The 17,258-nt window shown below is 35.9% G+C and overlaps 1 protein-coding gene across 1 annotated transcript; it reads right to left on the bottom strand.

Moving 5' to 3' along the window:
- Positions 1-7,419: 7,419 nt before the first annotated feature.
- LOC148873943 (uncharacterized) lies at positions 7,420-10,447 on the bottom strand. The gene is made up of 3 exons (XM_088979848.1): positions 10,093-10,447; positions 9,507-9,928; positions 7,420-8,123 (listed from the first exon to the last, which is right to left on the bottom strand). The coding sequence occupies exons 2-3, from the start codon at positions 9,638-9,640 to the stop codon at positions 7,679-7,681; spliced, it is 579 nt and encodes a 192-aa protein (XP_088835974.1). The 5' UTR covers positions 9,641-9,928; positions 10,093-10,447; the 3' UTR covers positions 7,420-7,678.
- Between the last annotated feature and the right edge of the window lie 6,811 nt (positions 10,448-17,258).

Genomic DNA, 17,258 nt, shown 5'->3' with positions numbered 1-17,258 from the left:
TAGTCTTAAATTTACCTATTACTATATATAGTGGATTAATCTCCACTTCTACAAGAGTGCAGGTAGAAAATCTGTTATTATTTTCAAACCTCTTATGTGTATATACGTCTGCATGCGCTTTCCTGCTTGATAAATATTAAAGAAATTAATAGAATAAGTAGTTAGTATGAGTTCAGCCACACCAATTTTTCAGGAAGCACTTGCTTATATAAGTAACTAGAAAATAAACTCATACAATGCATACAATGCATTGGGGTTGGATAGAAATTTGGTTAGGTTTGGATTGCTAAATTTGGGTTTTCACATCAGTTTAGTTCCCTAGGCCAAGATTCATGTTTCGGGTTGGCCTTTAACCTGATCCAATCCATCTAATTTATACCCCTTTTTATGAGAAAAGGTAAAAAAGGGTTTAATGAAATTAAGAAGAAAAGAGGGATCCAATAGGAGTGAGGAGATGAAAAATTTGCCCTTTCTATTATTGCTCATAGTACTTTCTATCATTTGGTTATGAACCATTTGGTTGGTCCATAAGAAAACCTGCGGTGTGGTTGAAAAAACTGGGCCCCACTTTCGTCAAAGTTGCAAAAAAGCGACTTTTTGTAACCATGCAACCCATTTGGTGGTATTCTATAGCCTATTGCTTTTAGTTTTTTGAACCATGCAAACCCAAAAGAGAGTATCATGCTTGCATGAGTTTGGGTGTGGGCCAAGCAGCTTGCCACCTGGGTATTATTATATAATACATGAAAAAAGCTTGTTAGTACCATAAAGCAAGGGAGATAATTGCAAGACCATGGGATTTGTGGTCCTGGAATCAGAACTTTGGAGGTTCCTGATTCCAATTGATCAATGCTTGCATTATATATTAAATCAGAACTTTGGAGGTTCCTAAAAGCTGTAATGGGGAAGCAAGATTCACATTCGATTATCTATGTGGTCGCCTGGTAGATGTCTGCCCCTGTATGATAAAAATAGTATTATAGTTAATCTAACTCTTATTTGATCTTGATCTAATGAGTTATTTAAACATTGATCTTATAATTCTAGTGCTAATAGCAGTATTTTTGCTGCTAGTGAATGTTAATCCTTTTTCAAATATTTTTTGATCAGCATTATTTTGTCAGATATTCCATTAGTATTGAATTTATGAGAAATTGTAGGACCCACCTAAATTAGATAAAAACTTTTAATAATTGGGAGCAATTTTTAGACCATGTCAGGAGATCTTGAGATGGAGCTCAATCTAGCTCAGATTGAAGATGTCTCTTATGGTGGCCATTCGTTTTTTTATGTTTTGGTTAGTTATGGTGGCTGACCATTCTTATTCTGGAATTCATAAATCTAGAAGCTGCAGATTTCAAGACTTCCATTATTTTTATATTGGTTTTTGGAGCAACTTCTTGCTCCCACCTTTGATCAGTTTTCATTCATCTGTTATTGCATTGATCATGTCTTTAAATCCTTGTGCTTTGAAACAAATAATGTGGCTGTGGACATGTGTTTAGCATCTGTATTTACTTAGTAGTCATTTATTCATAATAGATGAAATGATACTTAGCCTTTCTAAGGGAGGAAATAGAGGAGCAGGAGTTGCTGGAATTTCTTTTGCAGCTACAGCAAAGGAAACAAGAAGCTTCTAATAAGTTGCATGATACCATTTGTTATCTGTCTTTGACATTGAAGAGGTTCTGAAACAACAAAAGATGCTTAAAAAAAAAGGAGGTTTATACCTAGATCTGAACAAGGATGTTTTCAGCTGCAGGCTATAACAAAAATCCCTTTGTTTTTCTTTCTTTTACTTTTGAACCTTCTAAACTAGCTGCTTCATTTTCTGTCCATTGCTAGTATGCCTTTATGGATGCTACAGAATATTTTGAACTACTTTTGATATTCCAATTAATTGCTTAGAATTCGGCCCATGTAAATTTTAGTTACTATTTCTTTCTTTATAGTTAAAATACTTGAATATAATTCTAATATTTATATCTTTTGATTTGCAGGTTCAACCAATATGTTAAGTGGATTTGCATTGGAAGATGTGCTGCATTATTATAGAATTTGATTATTTTTTTTAGGTTCTTGTACTATTTATATTTCAATTGGACATTGTATTTGAACAATGTCTTTTGGATACTTTAATATATAATATTTGAATTAATAGATTTCATTTTAAAATGATTTTTATCAAATGGTTTTTCTGTATTAAATAGGTATGAAAATGCTAAATCAATAAACAATTCAGGTACCACAAAATGTCAGAATTAACATGGTCTAATTGTATAAATAAAAAAAAAAAATCTAAGCCAGCAGTCATGGAACCACCGGTTTAGCCACAAACAACACCTAAGGCAGCGGTCATTTAACACCTAAGCCGACAGTTCAGATCGCCACCTAAGAATATAAGGGAATTTGGCAGAAATCTAAGGTGGCTTTGACCGTTGCCTGATTAATGCTAAGCCAGTGGCTCGGTATGACTGCTGCTTCAGAGCAATTTCAACCGACCACCTAAGGCGGTGGTCTTTTGCATCTAAGCCGGCGGTCCTAAACTAGGGCGGCAGCTGATAAGGGGGCGGACACTTGACCACTGCCTTAGATCTAAGCCGATGGTCTAAGGGCCTAAGCTGGTGGTCATAGGACTGCCGACTTTGACCGTTTTTCTTGTAGTGTTTCATAGGAAAAACTTACCCAAATAATTGTATTTACCCGGATAAGTAACCACAAAATGAACGGGGCCTAAGTGTCAATAGAAGTTAAGAGAAGTTGGCCTTATGAGGTTCCTCTCCATATCCAATTCAAGTTCTAACGTGTTGTAGTGAAACAATTGGGGGAGATCTTAATTTTAATTAATTATTACAAGAGCACACCTAAGAAAACAATAAGTTATAAGAATTTTTACGAAAGGCATGAAGAAGGCTTTTATTTTGAGGAAAGGTTCATGGTCGTTCCTGTTTCATCAGAGAACTATGTGGCCCATCATCTGCAACCACGTCCTAAAATGGAAGCCCTCTTCCTTCTACTTTTAGAGGACCATCATTACCACTTCGAGAAATAGGATATCCAGCTCTAAAACACTACCAAGTCTATCTTTTCTCGGGTAGTGTTTCAAGGTGGAGAAGGGAGGAAAGGAGAAAGAAGAAGAAGAAAAGAATAAGACATCAATCTTTTGCAGGGCAAAGAAGAACAAAAAGATAGAGAAGAAGGAAAAAAAGAAAAAGAAAGGAAAGAATAGCATGTTTTGAAAATTTAATCAATAGTTAAGGACAATTTCATCCTTTAAATTTTATCAATTGGAGTTAATGTTTGAAAAGGCCAATTTCAACCTTTGCGTTTATGGTTCTACATAGTAATATTGCTCATTAGATCATTCTACATGACACCTATCCAAAAAAAAGAAAAAACCCTTTGGAGGGAAAAAAATGATTCGAGGAGATTCTAAAGTCGCCTTCTTCACCTCTGATTAAGAGACACAGAGAGCTTAGGTTTTTCTCCTTCTTCCTCATTTGGCTATAATCTAAGTTTTCTTGAATTTGAAGGCATCCTCTTCTTCATGACCGCATTCTTGAAGCTTTTTTGCCCATTTGAGGCCATCATTGCATGTTTGAGTGGAGGAAACCCTAAGTCCACATTAGATTAGTGGAAGAAATAGAAGGATCTTCATCATCGATCTTAAGTTGTCAATCTTGAAACTTCGACTACAAAGAGGCGGCCGGCACCTGTATTCTATCACTGTGGCTTGAAAGCTCCTAGAATGGTAACTTAGACAGAGGATAATCCTAGTAGGGATTTTATGGATGTCCAATATTTTAAGGTACTAGTTATTTTCGGTTCATTTATTTGTTATAAAAGGGATTTTGTTTCTTTGAAGAACCGGGGAATAGTTATATTGGAAGGGATTCAGACAACTTCGTTATTAAATAGCTTAAAGAATTAGGGAGAGAAGTGCTAACTATTAAGGAAGTTGCATGTACAACCAAACATGATTCCATCAAATGTTTTTTATTAGCTTATTTAGTTTTGTTCTTACAAGATGGATGTGATGGCTTTCATGCGTGTCCAATCCTTGTTTTTTTTTTTTGTAATAGTGAATAGCATCTGGTTGATGCATAGTAATGATAAATGACTTTTGTTCAACATATACAGTGTGTAATGTTATTGGGTTTAAAATGTGCAATTGTCGGATTTATTTGCAATCAACATTTGAATATATTAGGGAAATTAACTAATAATTCAAAGAGGACAATTTAATATGTAGATCATTAAATCATTTCCAAAATATAGAGTTTTTGTGAACAATGCAAAAATTTTTCATCAACAATCGCTTAATAGTTTTAATCATAGTTGTCACCACAAATTACTTTGAAACAACAACCCCACTGCCACTAGTTGTGCTTTAAATCTTGAACAAAATACAAAAGAAAAGTGAAAAAAAATTGTCTCCCATGCATATACAATTTGCAGTTGTAACCAAGTTAGGTTAGGGTTGGGAATTGTTGTATTTTAGTCTCTACTCTAGTAGATTAATTAGTTAGGGAGGTGTTGTACATCATGGACACAAAAAGTTCCCAAGTTACTAGGCTCCAAAGTCATCATCATCATCATCATCCGTGCCTGCCTTATCCCAATTATATAGGATTGGCTACATTAATTCTCGTTTCGTTAATCTGTTCTTTTTAATGCATTTATTTGTAAATGAATAGAATGCATTGTTATTTCATATTAATATTTGTATGTTTCTGTGTATTCTCTTAAACTGGACACTTAAGAGAATTGCATTAGTTTAGAATGTTCTTAGTCATTGGATAGACTTGGGGAGTTTATCCTAACAAGATTGACAATGGTGTTCTGCCAAGGAGATGGGGCGGCTTGTCTTAGCTGTTAGGGTTAAAGCCCAAGCACAGCGAGTGAGTGTTTATTAGAGGTACTAAAGCTAGACCAATTTTCAGTTATGCCTTGGACTTTGGAGATAGATGGGAAAAACTAGAAAGTTAAACATAACCCCAGACTTTATTATGGTACTGCCTAGGTGTTGAATTGGGCTATATTTGATATGTCAACCAATAAGATCCATTAAGGGTCAAATACTTGCACATGTTGGGGCAATCTAAAAGTTCACCTGATTGGGTGATCATAGTGATGGAATCGGCCAATTTGTCAGACAAAGTAAATATCAGGGTTTACACCCTCTCTGATGGAAACCTAAACCACCGGCAATGGATTTCACCTGTGTTTCAAATTTGGTTTTGTGAAAGTATTTATATATTATATACACTACTATTTTATGAAAAAATGTTTGCAAAAGGTTTTAATCCTGGGATCCATTCGACTAGAAAATGTGGTGCTGCACTTTATAGCCACATGAGAGTTCCTTCCCTATCAAGTAGTGTTTTGATCATTATGGACCAAGAGGTTAAGTGTAAGAGACCATTATAGGGCTGATTACTTGATGAGATTTGTCTTATATGAATCCATTATCCATGGGTCTTCATAGGGTGTCTAAATCCAATGATCACTTAGGTGTAAATGTTAGGCTCAAACTGGACCAATGTTGATTGGGTTGGGGGTTCATTGCCCTAAGTAGTGAATTCAGCCTAATCTCTTTCTAAGGTTGGGCCAAACCCATGTAGGATTGTGTGAGATCATTGTGGGGTCCAACGCCATGCAATATTAGGCTTAAAGTGGCCATGCAACACCTTGGGTCGTGAACCTTTGAAGTAAATGGGCCTAAGGCCCAAAATTAATAATATTAATTAAGTTATCACATGACAACTTAAGTTGTCTTGTGCTTTAGGTCAAATCTAGGTTTGGTATTGGGTATAGAACACCTATCCACTTAAGAGTATAAGGTTTTTCTCTTAACAGATCCAGATCCATATCAGGTTTGGATAATCTCCTAATTAGATTAGGACAGCTCCATAAGGAGATAAAAAGAGAAGAGGGCGAACTAGGCTAGAAGTTTTCACACTCTTGCTCTCTCTTTTGCAAAAGTATTTATATGTTATATACACTACTATTTTATGAAAAATTTTTGCAAAAGGTTTTAATCCGGAGATCCATCCGAGCAGAGAGTGTGGCACTGCACTTTGCATTTAGGGGAGAGGTCCTTCCCTATCGGGTAGTGTTTTGATCATTATAGGCCAAGAGGTTAGGAATAAGAGACCATTACAGGGCTAATTTCTGATAGGCTTTTTCTTACATGAGTCCATTATCATTGGGTCTTCATAGGGTGGCTGAATCCAATGATCATTTAAGTGTAAATGTTAGGCCCAAATTAGACCAATGCTGATTGCGTCAAGGGTCCATTTCCCTATCCCAACCCATGTGAGCTTGTGTGAGATCAATGTGGGGTCTCACGCCATACAATATCAAGCCTAAAGTGGCCATGCAACACCTTGGATTATAAGCCTTTGAAGAAAATGGGGCTAAGGCCCAAAATTAATAAGTGACAACTTAAGTTGTTTTGTGCTTTGGGTCGAATCTAGGTTTGGTATTGGGTATGGAGCACCTATCCTCTTAAGAGGATAAGGTTTATCTCTTAATAGAGTCTAAAATAAAATCAGGTTTGGATAATCTTCCAATTAGATTAAGAGAGTGCTCCATAAGGAGATACAAAGAGAAGAGGGTGAACTAGGTTAGAAGTTTTCACTCTTGCTCTCTCTTCTTCTCTCTTGTCTTCCAAGAAAACCTAATTCGACTTAGGCTTACAATAACTAATTTTGATTGGTTTTTCTTCAAGTTTTTGCAAGAAAAACGTTGAGGAAGATAAGGCTCACTCACCCCATTTGATCCAAGCAAGTTGTATAGTAGTTTTGGAGAAAATAGTGTTGCTGAACTGACTTCACCTATATATTGTTCCATCTTCAATGGAGGCTAATTTTAGGACTGATTTGGGTGTGAAATTCCACATTGGGATATGTGCTTATGGTATCCGTATCAAGTACATTTTTCTCTTTTGATTTGGTTTCAAATCCAGTCCGGTTCAATGCAAGATCAACTTAAAAAAATACAATTTTTCAAAATACCAAGAAATCGGTTCCCATAATGGTTAAAAAATTTTTGAAATTTCACCCAGCCATCTAGCATAGTTCGTCCATCTATAAGATGGATTCTAACCCTTCCAACAAAAGTTGTATGCATCTCTCATGCATTGTTCTTGTGGCCTTCAACCAAATTAGTGGCAGTCCTCTTCTCCCCACCCTCCCCCACAAAGCTTTAAAGGAAGAAGACAATTCACATCAAAATGCATAATTATTGGCATGCCCAAGGGGGACTTTTATACCTAGAAATCAATATAATTAAATTATTTAAAGATCCCTTTAACTAACCAGTATTAATATACAAGAGTGGTTCACCATTTTCTTAAGACAAGAAATCCATCTCCCATTCAAAATCTAAACTATTGATACCTTTCGAAAGTTGAAATTTCTATAAATTAATAATGCTTAGATTTTTTTTCTATATATCAAGAATTAACTCCTCTAGCTGTCTTTGTAGTGTTTCTGGAAAGCAAAACTAAACATTAATTGTACATATATCAGTAATTTATGATGACTATATAAAACTTCTATGTATATGGTACAGTGACATTCAAGGCTTGAGTATTGGCATTGGATGAGGAATTAATATCAGTAAGGAAAAAGTTAGAAGCATAGAGCAAGCTAGGCAGATTTAATTTGATTTATCATGAGGAGGTTTGAAGAAGACTTCGAATATCTGAGCGCTGCTCACTGCTCAACTGTGTAGGAAAATTGATACGGAATTTGACTCTCAAGTCTCCCCTCCTTCCCTTCTCTTTGGGATCAGGCATGCCTTGGCCTGGGATGATCTTCTCATAGCCAGGATATATGATATCGTCCAGTGACAAATTCATCTTTTCCCCGCCCAAGAGAGGGACTGAAATGGTACAACCTGTGAGAGCCTTGATTAAGGGGATCTCTACTGCCAATACCAAATCATTCTCCTCTCTCTTAAACAAGGGATGCCGTTTCTCAGCAATCAAGAAGATGATGTCTGCTGGGAGACTCCCTGGTTTCTCATTACCCATCCCTTCAAATGTCACCTTTGTTCCTTTCCTCCATCCCGGCTTCACCTTTATCCTAAGCAACTCCTCTTCTTGAACAATTATCCTGTACGTTGGAAAGAAAGTCAATATCATCAGACAATAAACTAATAAATACGCCACTACAATCAAGGAGAGGCTACAAGTTAATGTGTTCATGAACCCATCAGCATCTAAATTATTCAAGACCTATAACAGTAGGGATTTTATTAATAATACTAAGCATCGGTCGATTTCTATGTAATTATTATTAGGGTATATAGCTTCTGCAATTCCATTAAATGGGTTTCTTCTTATATATAAACGATATTGATAAGAAACTGAAGATTGTAAATGAAGTCTATACAGTATTGTGAATAAACCTCTTAATTGAAAGTGGGAACAAAGAACCCAGAAGATTAAAATTAGAAGAAAGAGCATGAATCTAACCCTAAAGGTGCAATATTGGAGGGATAGAAACCCAATTTTCTAATGCAATGCTATCACTTAAAGGATGTAGAGGTACTCCAAAATGCATTGATCGATCATTAGGTATGTCCTGATTTTTGCAGTGGGAATGATTCAAGAAAACAGAAGTTAAAAAGAACCTGCCATTCAAAGGTTTTCCAATAGGGATAAGCAATCGATGATTTGAGGGAGTTGGGTGAATTTTCAATTAAACAAAGAGTGAAGTAGATGAGCTTAATTATAACTGGAGAATAATTTCTGATTTATCGTCCCTTTGTAGGATTGATTTGCATTGTCGGCAAGTAGTTCATTTCAGTGTCGGCAAGTTTATAGTACTAACAAAATCTGCAATGTAAAACAAACTGAAATTAATAGATATATATTTCTGATGTGCTTTGTCGGCCAGAGGTTTCCAATGTTTTAAACTTTTAATGCAAAGCAAAGCGCATGATGCTTAGAGCATATGCCTAGCTTATAAGCCATCAAAATTAGCAAATTAATTGGTTTTCAAATCAAGCGGGGTTAAAGCTTAAGGAGAAGTGTCAGAACTTCATAATCTACCATAATGGATCAGCTATTTTACTTGGCCAATTCTCAACTAGTACCAATTCTGGCTTTCAGGCTCTGGATATATAAACCGTAACCCTTTGCTGCTGATCAACCTGTTTGCAATAATAGTCTCAATTGTTCAATGGATAATTCATAAAATCATGGAATACCTGTGACCCAAATGCACCATTCATTGCATTATTAAAAAAAATCCAGATTATTGTTCAAGGGAAAATTCATAAAACCGTGGAATACCAGTGACCCAGATGCACCATTCATTCCATTATAATTAAGAAAATTAATCCAGATTCATGCAAAAGAATTTAGCCATGTATCGATCTGATCATCAAATTAAATAACAGAAATTGAACAGAAGACCAGCAATAACACAGATCAGGAACAATTACATTAAATATTAATGAACGAGCGGCATATATAATCCAAAGAGACATACCCAGAATCTGTAACAACATTTCTGGTGATCTTTATCTTCTTGACACATCCATGGCACAACTCCTCCAGAGTGCACTCAAGCTGCTTCTCGATGGGTGGGGGTTTTCTCCGAGCTGTAGTGGTGTAGGAAAACATGATTTGGGTGGTGCTTCTCGGCCGGCCCGTGTTATTATTTGTCAAGAGAGGTCTAGGGCCGTGTGTCGGTGTCTTACTCCTGTCTGTACTCTGAGAGAGAGAGAGAGAGATGAGGTAGAGGACCTAGAGGTAGAGGTGTGCAGGAGAAGTGATCATCAGCGCTTGGATACTTGGAGAACGCACAGGAGTTGTAAGATAATCGCCTCTTGATCTTCTCCCTCTCCCATTTTCTCTGGACTCATGACCACCATACACGTTTCTGTCTTCTTGTCTCTTGTCGTTAAAGGGCTGGACATGAACATAAGAGATGATGAATCATAAGAAACAAACAAACAAACAAACAAACATGTGTGCTCATACATGGGTGATGGATTAACATAATTTACGTATAATTGATTGCATGGGTTCATGCAACATGTAACATGTATGTATATATGTATGTATGTATATACCCCATCTTGTTTTGCATCGTTAAGATTGTGTTTAAGCTTAGCTTCGGCCTCGAAATGTTTCTAAGAATTAGTGGGGTTCTTATCAGGATGCAGAGCTAAAGAGTTGAATGTATATGATTATATCCCATAGAGAGAGAGAGAGAGGGTTGGTTGTAGAGAATCAGAAGTAAGAGGAGAAAGGCAAGGAGGAAATTTTCAAAATGGAGGGCATTCATTCACATCTATGTCCACAGAATATCCTCAAATGAAGCGAATTCTGAGAATCCGATGCCTTTTATTAGGCACCATCTGTTTAGGGGAGATGAACAGGTGATTCTCTCCCTTTTTTAGTAATATATAGAGCCCAATTTTTCCCTCATTGTTATGAGGAATCCAACATCTTATCGGGAGTGATCCAATTATTTTAACCCTCTGATAACATGGTTCAAGATGTGATCTATCAATTGGAATGATCTAATTTATTAGATTTGTAGAGCTCTGTACATTGCACAAAACTTGAAAATTGAAGTCCTTCTAAACTTAAGGCTATGTTTGGTTTGAAGGGAAAGGTAGGGAGACCTATACAAGGTTTTCTTAACTTTCCCATCCTTTCCCTACTTTTTCCTTCAAACCAAACACAGCCTAATGGAAATTTAAAAAATAGTGAAAAAAAATTAAATTTGATCTCAAGAATTAACACATTTTTCCTGCTTTTTTTTGGTAAAATTGTGAACATTTAAAATTTGAAAAAGAAAAGGGAAAAAGTTTGATTAGATGAGATTGTTGAAATTAGGGAAAAATTAAGAGAATTTAGGTTATTGTTACTTTATATATTAAGGGAAGAATAAAAACTAAAATTAATAAGAGATTACAATACAAATTAAGTAATTTATTTTCCAAAATTAATAAGAGATTAATTAATAGGAAGCATACTATATATTAAACTACCTTTTGTATTAGGGGTCACTGAATAGTGGCTGAAATGACTGAACTGAATAATCTATTGCTTTGTTTTTTAGTGGATAAATGATTAAATAATGAAAGTATTAAACATTCAAATGTTTAGTGAACAAACCAAATTTCAGTTTCAGCCATTAAGGAGCTCAACCCTCCTAAACAACTTATCCACTAAAAGGCAAAGTTATAGGCCATTCAGTTAATTCAGCCATGTCAGCTGTTATCAAAGGAGCCCCTTATTAGAGAAAATAAGAACTATTAATCCATAACAATTAGACTATATATACGTAATAAATATATCAGCATAACTGCATTTCAGAGAAAAATCAAAAGAATTTATCCACACCAAACAGTCATTTTTGTCGGTAACATGGATCAGACGATTCGATGTAACATCGCACGGATTCTTGTCTGTGTTATCTCTGGCAGTAATTTTCAGGAGATCCATGGCTGAATGAGGGGAGATTCATTCATATGGTTCAGATTTATCAGAAGACAGTATCGGGCTATCACTGTTTCTATTTTCTAGGGATGTCAACGGGTCGGCCGGGTTTCAGTAGTCCAGTCACCCGAACACGACCCGACCCAACAACACTATTCTTGTTTCTTGATGAAGGGTATTTTACATTTTTCCAGTGACCCATGTCAACGGGCTGGGTTTGGCGGGGGATCAGTCTCAACTTTCAACCACCTGACCCGACCTGAAAACCAAGTAAAAGTAACCTGAATCGACCCGATAATATTGGGTGAAGGTGGGTTTACCGCTTAACCCGACCCACTGTCGGCCTCCCTAAATTTGTTCCATTCTAGGTGAATTGTCCTTCTGTCTTGTTCTGTTTTTATTGCTCCTCTGCACTCTATCATAAATTGTCTGCCTACCAAAGATCTTTTGTCGGTAGAATCAATCTTTCTATGAGAAATCAGAAATGTCATGGAAATGGCGTGGGAAAAAGACTGTTGGTTGAAGGGTTACCTCTGGTCCGTCCGCACTAGCCCAGTGCTAATTGCTAAACCACTAATGTCTCATTTCATGCATGTAAATGGCCTGTAGGGTCAATCATGCATGGGTGGCTTTGTTCTAGGGGTGGTGACAATGGGTTGGGTTCAATCAAATATTTATGGGTTTCAATTTGTACATGTTTACCACTGATTGAGATGAGTCAATCCTAAGCCTAATGCAGATGATTTTAGGTTTAGTGATGGATCAAATTTAATTTAATTTAAGTCAGATTTGGATGTATGTATGTTCAACCATTTAGAGATGGATAAAATTTAATTCGATTTGAGACCACTGAAACTAAACTTGCAAATGGAGAGAGCGAGAGGGGTTGGAGTTCTAAATTGGTAGAGCCATTTTCCGTAGGGTGTGTTTAGTTGTTGATGAGAGGTGATTTGGCCCTCTAGTGACATCGTGACACATGGTACCCTAGAACCATCATAGGACACCTTGGTACCAGGTGAACAATGATTTCAGGAGCACTTTGGACCTCCTCGACCCTACCTCGGTAGGCCGACCTGCAGATGCCCCCGAAAGGTATCCGGTCGGCATAAGAGACAACCTGCCTCCGTTGACTTGACCAAGGACCGGTTGAAGACTTGCACGATGTGACGGGCGACCTCCTTCACAAGTGGGTCATGGTCTTTGATTCCTTTAGGATCACGTCGCCATGTTGATGGAACTAACTCCCGTCCCGCCCGCTTCAAAGGCAACTGGATAAGCATTATCACTTTATGTGGAGTCTGTCTCCAAGCGTGAAATCGCCTCCGAACAAGACAGGTCAGTGATCTCGAATGCATTATGTGAAGCCCACAAAAACCTGCACCTAAATAAAGGCGTCCCATTCCTCAGAAAAGGTACATGCAACATAGCACTCATAGCTCTCTTGCATTCTCGTTTTTTAGCTCTCATAACTCTTCATTGACTTAAGCATCAGAGTGCTCACCCCAAGTAAAGCAACACAGATACTCTGATATTCTTCTCTTGCAGCTCGGCCAAGCAACCTCACCAGCCCGGCCTCCGAGCTATCATCCAACAGGGAGTGACCAAATTGCGCAACACCAGTTGCAATGCAAATAAATTTATAATGATGCAAAACCATGGTAGTGCAAATGACTTAAGTGTAAATTCTGACCTATTTTTGTTTCAAATTTTACCTTATTTTGTTTGATTGCAGTGCAAATGAATTAAATTAAGACATGAAGCAGAATAAAGTAAAATCCAAAACAAAATTAAACAATAATTTGCATTTTTTTCATTTGCACTCCCATGCATTTGTACTAGTGCAAATAAATTTGCACTTCAACTAACACAACCTTAATTATGGGAGCTAGCCACTGAGTTGGGAAGGAATACATATCTGAGTTAGGGGAACTCAAAGTCTTTGATGATTTCAAATGTTTCTCATTAGAGGTGCAAGTCGGGCTGGGTTAGGTTGGGCTGTACTAGTGCAAATAACATGTCTTTCAGCCCGGCCTAGTCAACCCTAACCCAAGTCCTACCTAAAATCCCTCAACCATCAGGTTGGGCCAGGCCCAACCTGTCGATCATCCTATTAAAAATCTAGTAAAATCTTTGGTGAAATTCTCTTAGGCTGCGTTTGGTAGAGGTGTAAATGAGAACCAGGGTAAACTTTACACCCCGATTCAATTTTGTAGGCATTTGGTAAAGGTGTTAATATACCTCATCAATGGGTATAAAAGTTCTTTCTTGTCAGTATATTCATCGAAAACCAGTGGAAAGTTTATATCGATAAAATCGATGTAAAATTTACCTTCATCTTCCTCTGTCCAAAGGTTACCTCATGTCTCCTCTATCCAACGGCTGCATCTCTTTGTTCGATCGAAGAAGAGAGTGAACCAATGCGACGGCGGCAGCGTATTAGAGTTTCGTCCAGAGAGTGAACCAGCTCCGACGTATCAATGAGCGGTGAGCAAATCAGAGTTCGATCAAAGAAGAGAGTATCAGTGAGTGATGAGCAGAGGCAGTGCATCAGAGTTCAATCGAAGAAAAGAGTGAACCAGTGCGGCGGCGGCATATCTAGAGGTGTAAATGGGGCCAGGCCACCCGCGGCCCGACACGGCACGAAGGCCCACGAGCTATGCAAGGCTCAGCACGAAGGTCCGTACGGTGCTGGGCTAGGGTTCGAGGTACGGGCCAAGAGCGGTCTGCCCGGAATATAGCCATTCTCCTTGCCCCCAATAGCTATAAACAACCATATTAGGGGGTATTTGTGTATTTTCCTTATGGGGGGTTGAAAAAATAACATAAATTCCCCCCCAACAGCTATATAACAACTAGTTTAGGGGGCCTTTTTGGGTAAAGTTATAAATAACTTTACAATGACCAAAATACCCCTCCCAACAACTAAATAACTACTAGTTTTTTTGGGTATTTTGGGTAGTTGAATTATGTTCAATTCCTATAAATAGCCCTATCCTCCACCATTCTCATCACACCAACTCAACAATTCTCTTAATCTCTTATCTCTCTTTCATACTCATTCATTCTCAATTCTCTACAATCTGAGTAATTCAGATTAACTGATTGTTTGATTCTACATTCTCCAATTCTCAAGTCTCAACTTTATTAAAGTTTCAACTTTTAACAAGAAGAAGGCTTGCTCAACTAGCTCAAGTATCTCAATTTGGGAGGCTTGGACATTGAAATCAAGTTGGGATTTGAACCGGCAATCTAGGTAAGTCGAATTAGATTAATTTTTATCTTTTTAGAATTAAAAAAAATGGCCGGTTCTTCTGAAAACCGATTCCCCAACATGTTCACCATTGATGATATTCAATTGCATCATGATAGTGTTAGCATTGATGCGATTGATGTCGATGGAAGTGGAACTTTTACCCCTGGTACTAATACTAGGGAAAAAAGGAGGGCCTCTAAGTTGAGTAGCCCAGTTTGGAAAATTTTCAAAGTAGAGGATATTGAGGAGAAGGGGAAAAGGGTCGTTTGTCAAAAATGTAGGAAGGACTTCAGTTATTGTAGCAAGGGTGATATGGGTCATTTGAGCAAGCATTTGCTCACACATGAGAAAGAAGAAGATGAAGGGAGAGAAACAACCCAACACAGATTGGGAGGGGGAGTAGTTTTGGTACTTTTAAATATACACAAGAAAAAATGAGAGAAGAACTTGCTAAGTATATTGTACATAACAACCATTTATATTAGCTGAAGATCCAATGGTAGAAAAATGATTGTGTAGTTCTGTAAACCCACAATATAAAAAAGTTTCTAGGAATACTATAAGAACTGATGCTTTAAAAATTTTTTATTCATATAAACAAAATTTAATTTCTTTGTTAGCAAATCTTAATTCTAAAGTTACAATTACTTCGGATGTTTGGACATCCAAATTTAATATTAGTTATATTTGTGTTACGGCCATTTCATTGATGAAAATTGACTTTTGAATAAAAGAATTTTAAGTTTTACTAGGTTTGAATTGCCACATAGTGGCCCAGCTATTGTTGCAAGTATTTTAAATACTTTGCATGCTTATGGAATAGAAAATAAATTATTTTGTATTAATTTTGATAATGCCAGCAATAATGATTTTACAATAAATATTTTAAATTTTCAATTAAGACTATGCTTAAATGGTAAATTATTTCATACTAGGTGTGCATGAAACATCTTGAATTTATGTATTCAAGATGCCTTGAATATTATTTCTACTCATATTTCAAAAAATAGAAATTGTATTATATATATAAAAAGTTCAAGGGCAAGAAAAGAAGAATTTAAATATTTATGTCACAATTATGGTTTAAAATATAAACATTTTATATTAGATGTAAAGCATAGGTGGAATTCTACTTATGCTATGTTAGAAAGTTGTATATCTCATAAACAAATTCTTTTTTAATTTTATAATTCAAAAATGTCTAATGATATGATATTTGAGGAAGACTGGGAAATGGCCATCTGCATAAAAGATTTTTTAAAACATTTTTATGATACAACTAATGAATTATTTAGAATTTATTACCCAACTAGTTGTAATTTACCTTATCAATTAATGGTAATTAGTGATTGTTTTGCAAAATATAGAAATAATCCATAATTTCAATGTATTGTTGAAATAATGGAAAATAAATTTAAAAAATATTGGGAGAACATTTCTCCCCTTTATTGTTTAGGTCCAATATTAGACCCTAGGATTAGGAAAGATTGTTTAGACATTTTACTTGAATCATATTGTAAAAATATAAATATTGATATAATAAATAAGAAAAATAAATTAATAATGTATTATTTGAAATGTACAATTTGTATGAACCTGAAGTTGTAGGAAATATTCCTACAACTTGTTCATCATCGTCTTCTACTTCTGATCTTAAGCCTAGTAATAGAAGATAAAAAACTTTTTTATTTAATAAGTAGAAGGCAGAAATCTGCTAGTTCCACAACAAGTTCATTTATTGAACTTAATTTTTATTTACAAGCAAATTTTTCTAATTTAGGTGAAGGATGAAATAATTTTTATATTATAGTCTGGTGGAGTGAACATTCAAAAAATTATACAGTTCTTTCCACCATGGCAAGTGATCTACAAACCCCTCCAGTGTCTACAGTTCCATCGGAGTCTTGTTTTAGTGCAGGTACCAAGGTGCTAGATGACAAAAGAAGTTGCATGAATGGTGAAAGTATAGAGATGTGCATTTGCTTCAAGGATTGGATAAATGCAGAAGATAGATTACAAGACAAAGAAGGGCATGATACTACACCGGATATTTCACCCGAAGCAAATGATGATACTTATGAATTTGACTATTTCAAATTATTGTTCTTTTTTTATTTAATTTATTTGATATTTTTTAATTGTTTAACAATGTAATTTTGTATTTTCAATTTGTAACCATATTGTATTTTTTATATTTTATTAATTTATTCTATTTTCATATTTCATTCATCCAAATATCCAATGATCCAATCATTTTATTTGTAATTTGTACCATTCAAATTTAAATGAAATAAAATTCCTATTTTTCTTCCAAATTTTTATTCCATCATTCTTATTTCAATTTGGTTAAGTATTTTTTTTCATTAATGTGTTGGATAACTTAGATTTCTCATTTCTTAATTTTTAAATAGTTCCCAATTCCCAAAGTTCAAAGGAAAGTTAAATATTTTAGTTTTACAATTTTACTTAGAAAAGAAATCAAAATTTTCAAAAAAAAAAACAATGCTACCCAATTCAACCCAGGCCCAAGGCCTG

Source organism: Nelumbo lutea, chromosome 1 (genome assembly GCF_056320005.1).
Source record: "Nelumbo lutea isolate HS-2025 chromosome 1, American lotus-T2T, whole genome shotgun sequence".
Lineage (NCBI taxonomy): Eukaryota > Viridiplantae > Streptophyta > Magnoliopsida > Proteales > Nelumbonaceae > Nelumbo > Nelumbo lutea.
The sequence above is the reverse complement of the archived record's forward strand: the minus strand, read 5'-3'. Positions and strand labels throughout refer to the sequence as shown.

What these genes read in the sequence shown, in the direction of transcription:
- LOC148873943 (XM_088979848.1), bottom strand. Translation starts at nt 9,640, where the DNA reads ATGTTTTCCTACACCACTACAGCTCGGAGAAAACCCCCACCCATCGAG. An exon ending in AATGTTGTTACAGATTCTGG is followed by an intron (nt 8,124 to 9,506) that starts GTATGTCTCTTT and finishes TCCAACGTACAG; the next exon opens with GATAATTGTTCAAGAAGAGG.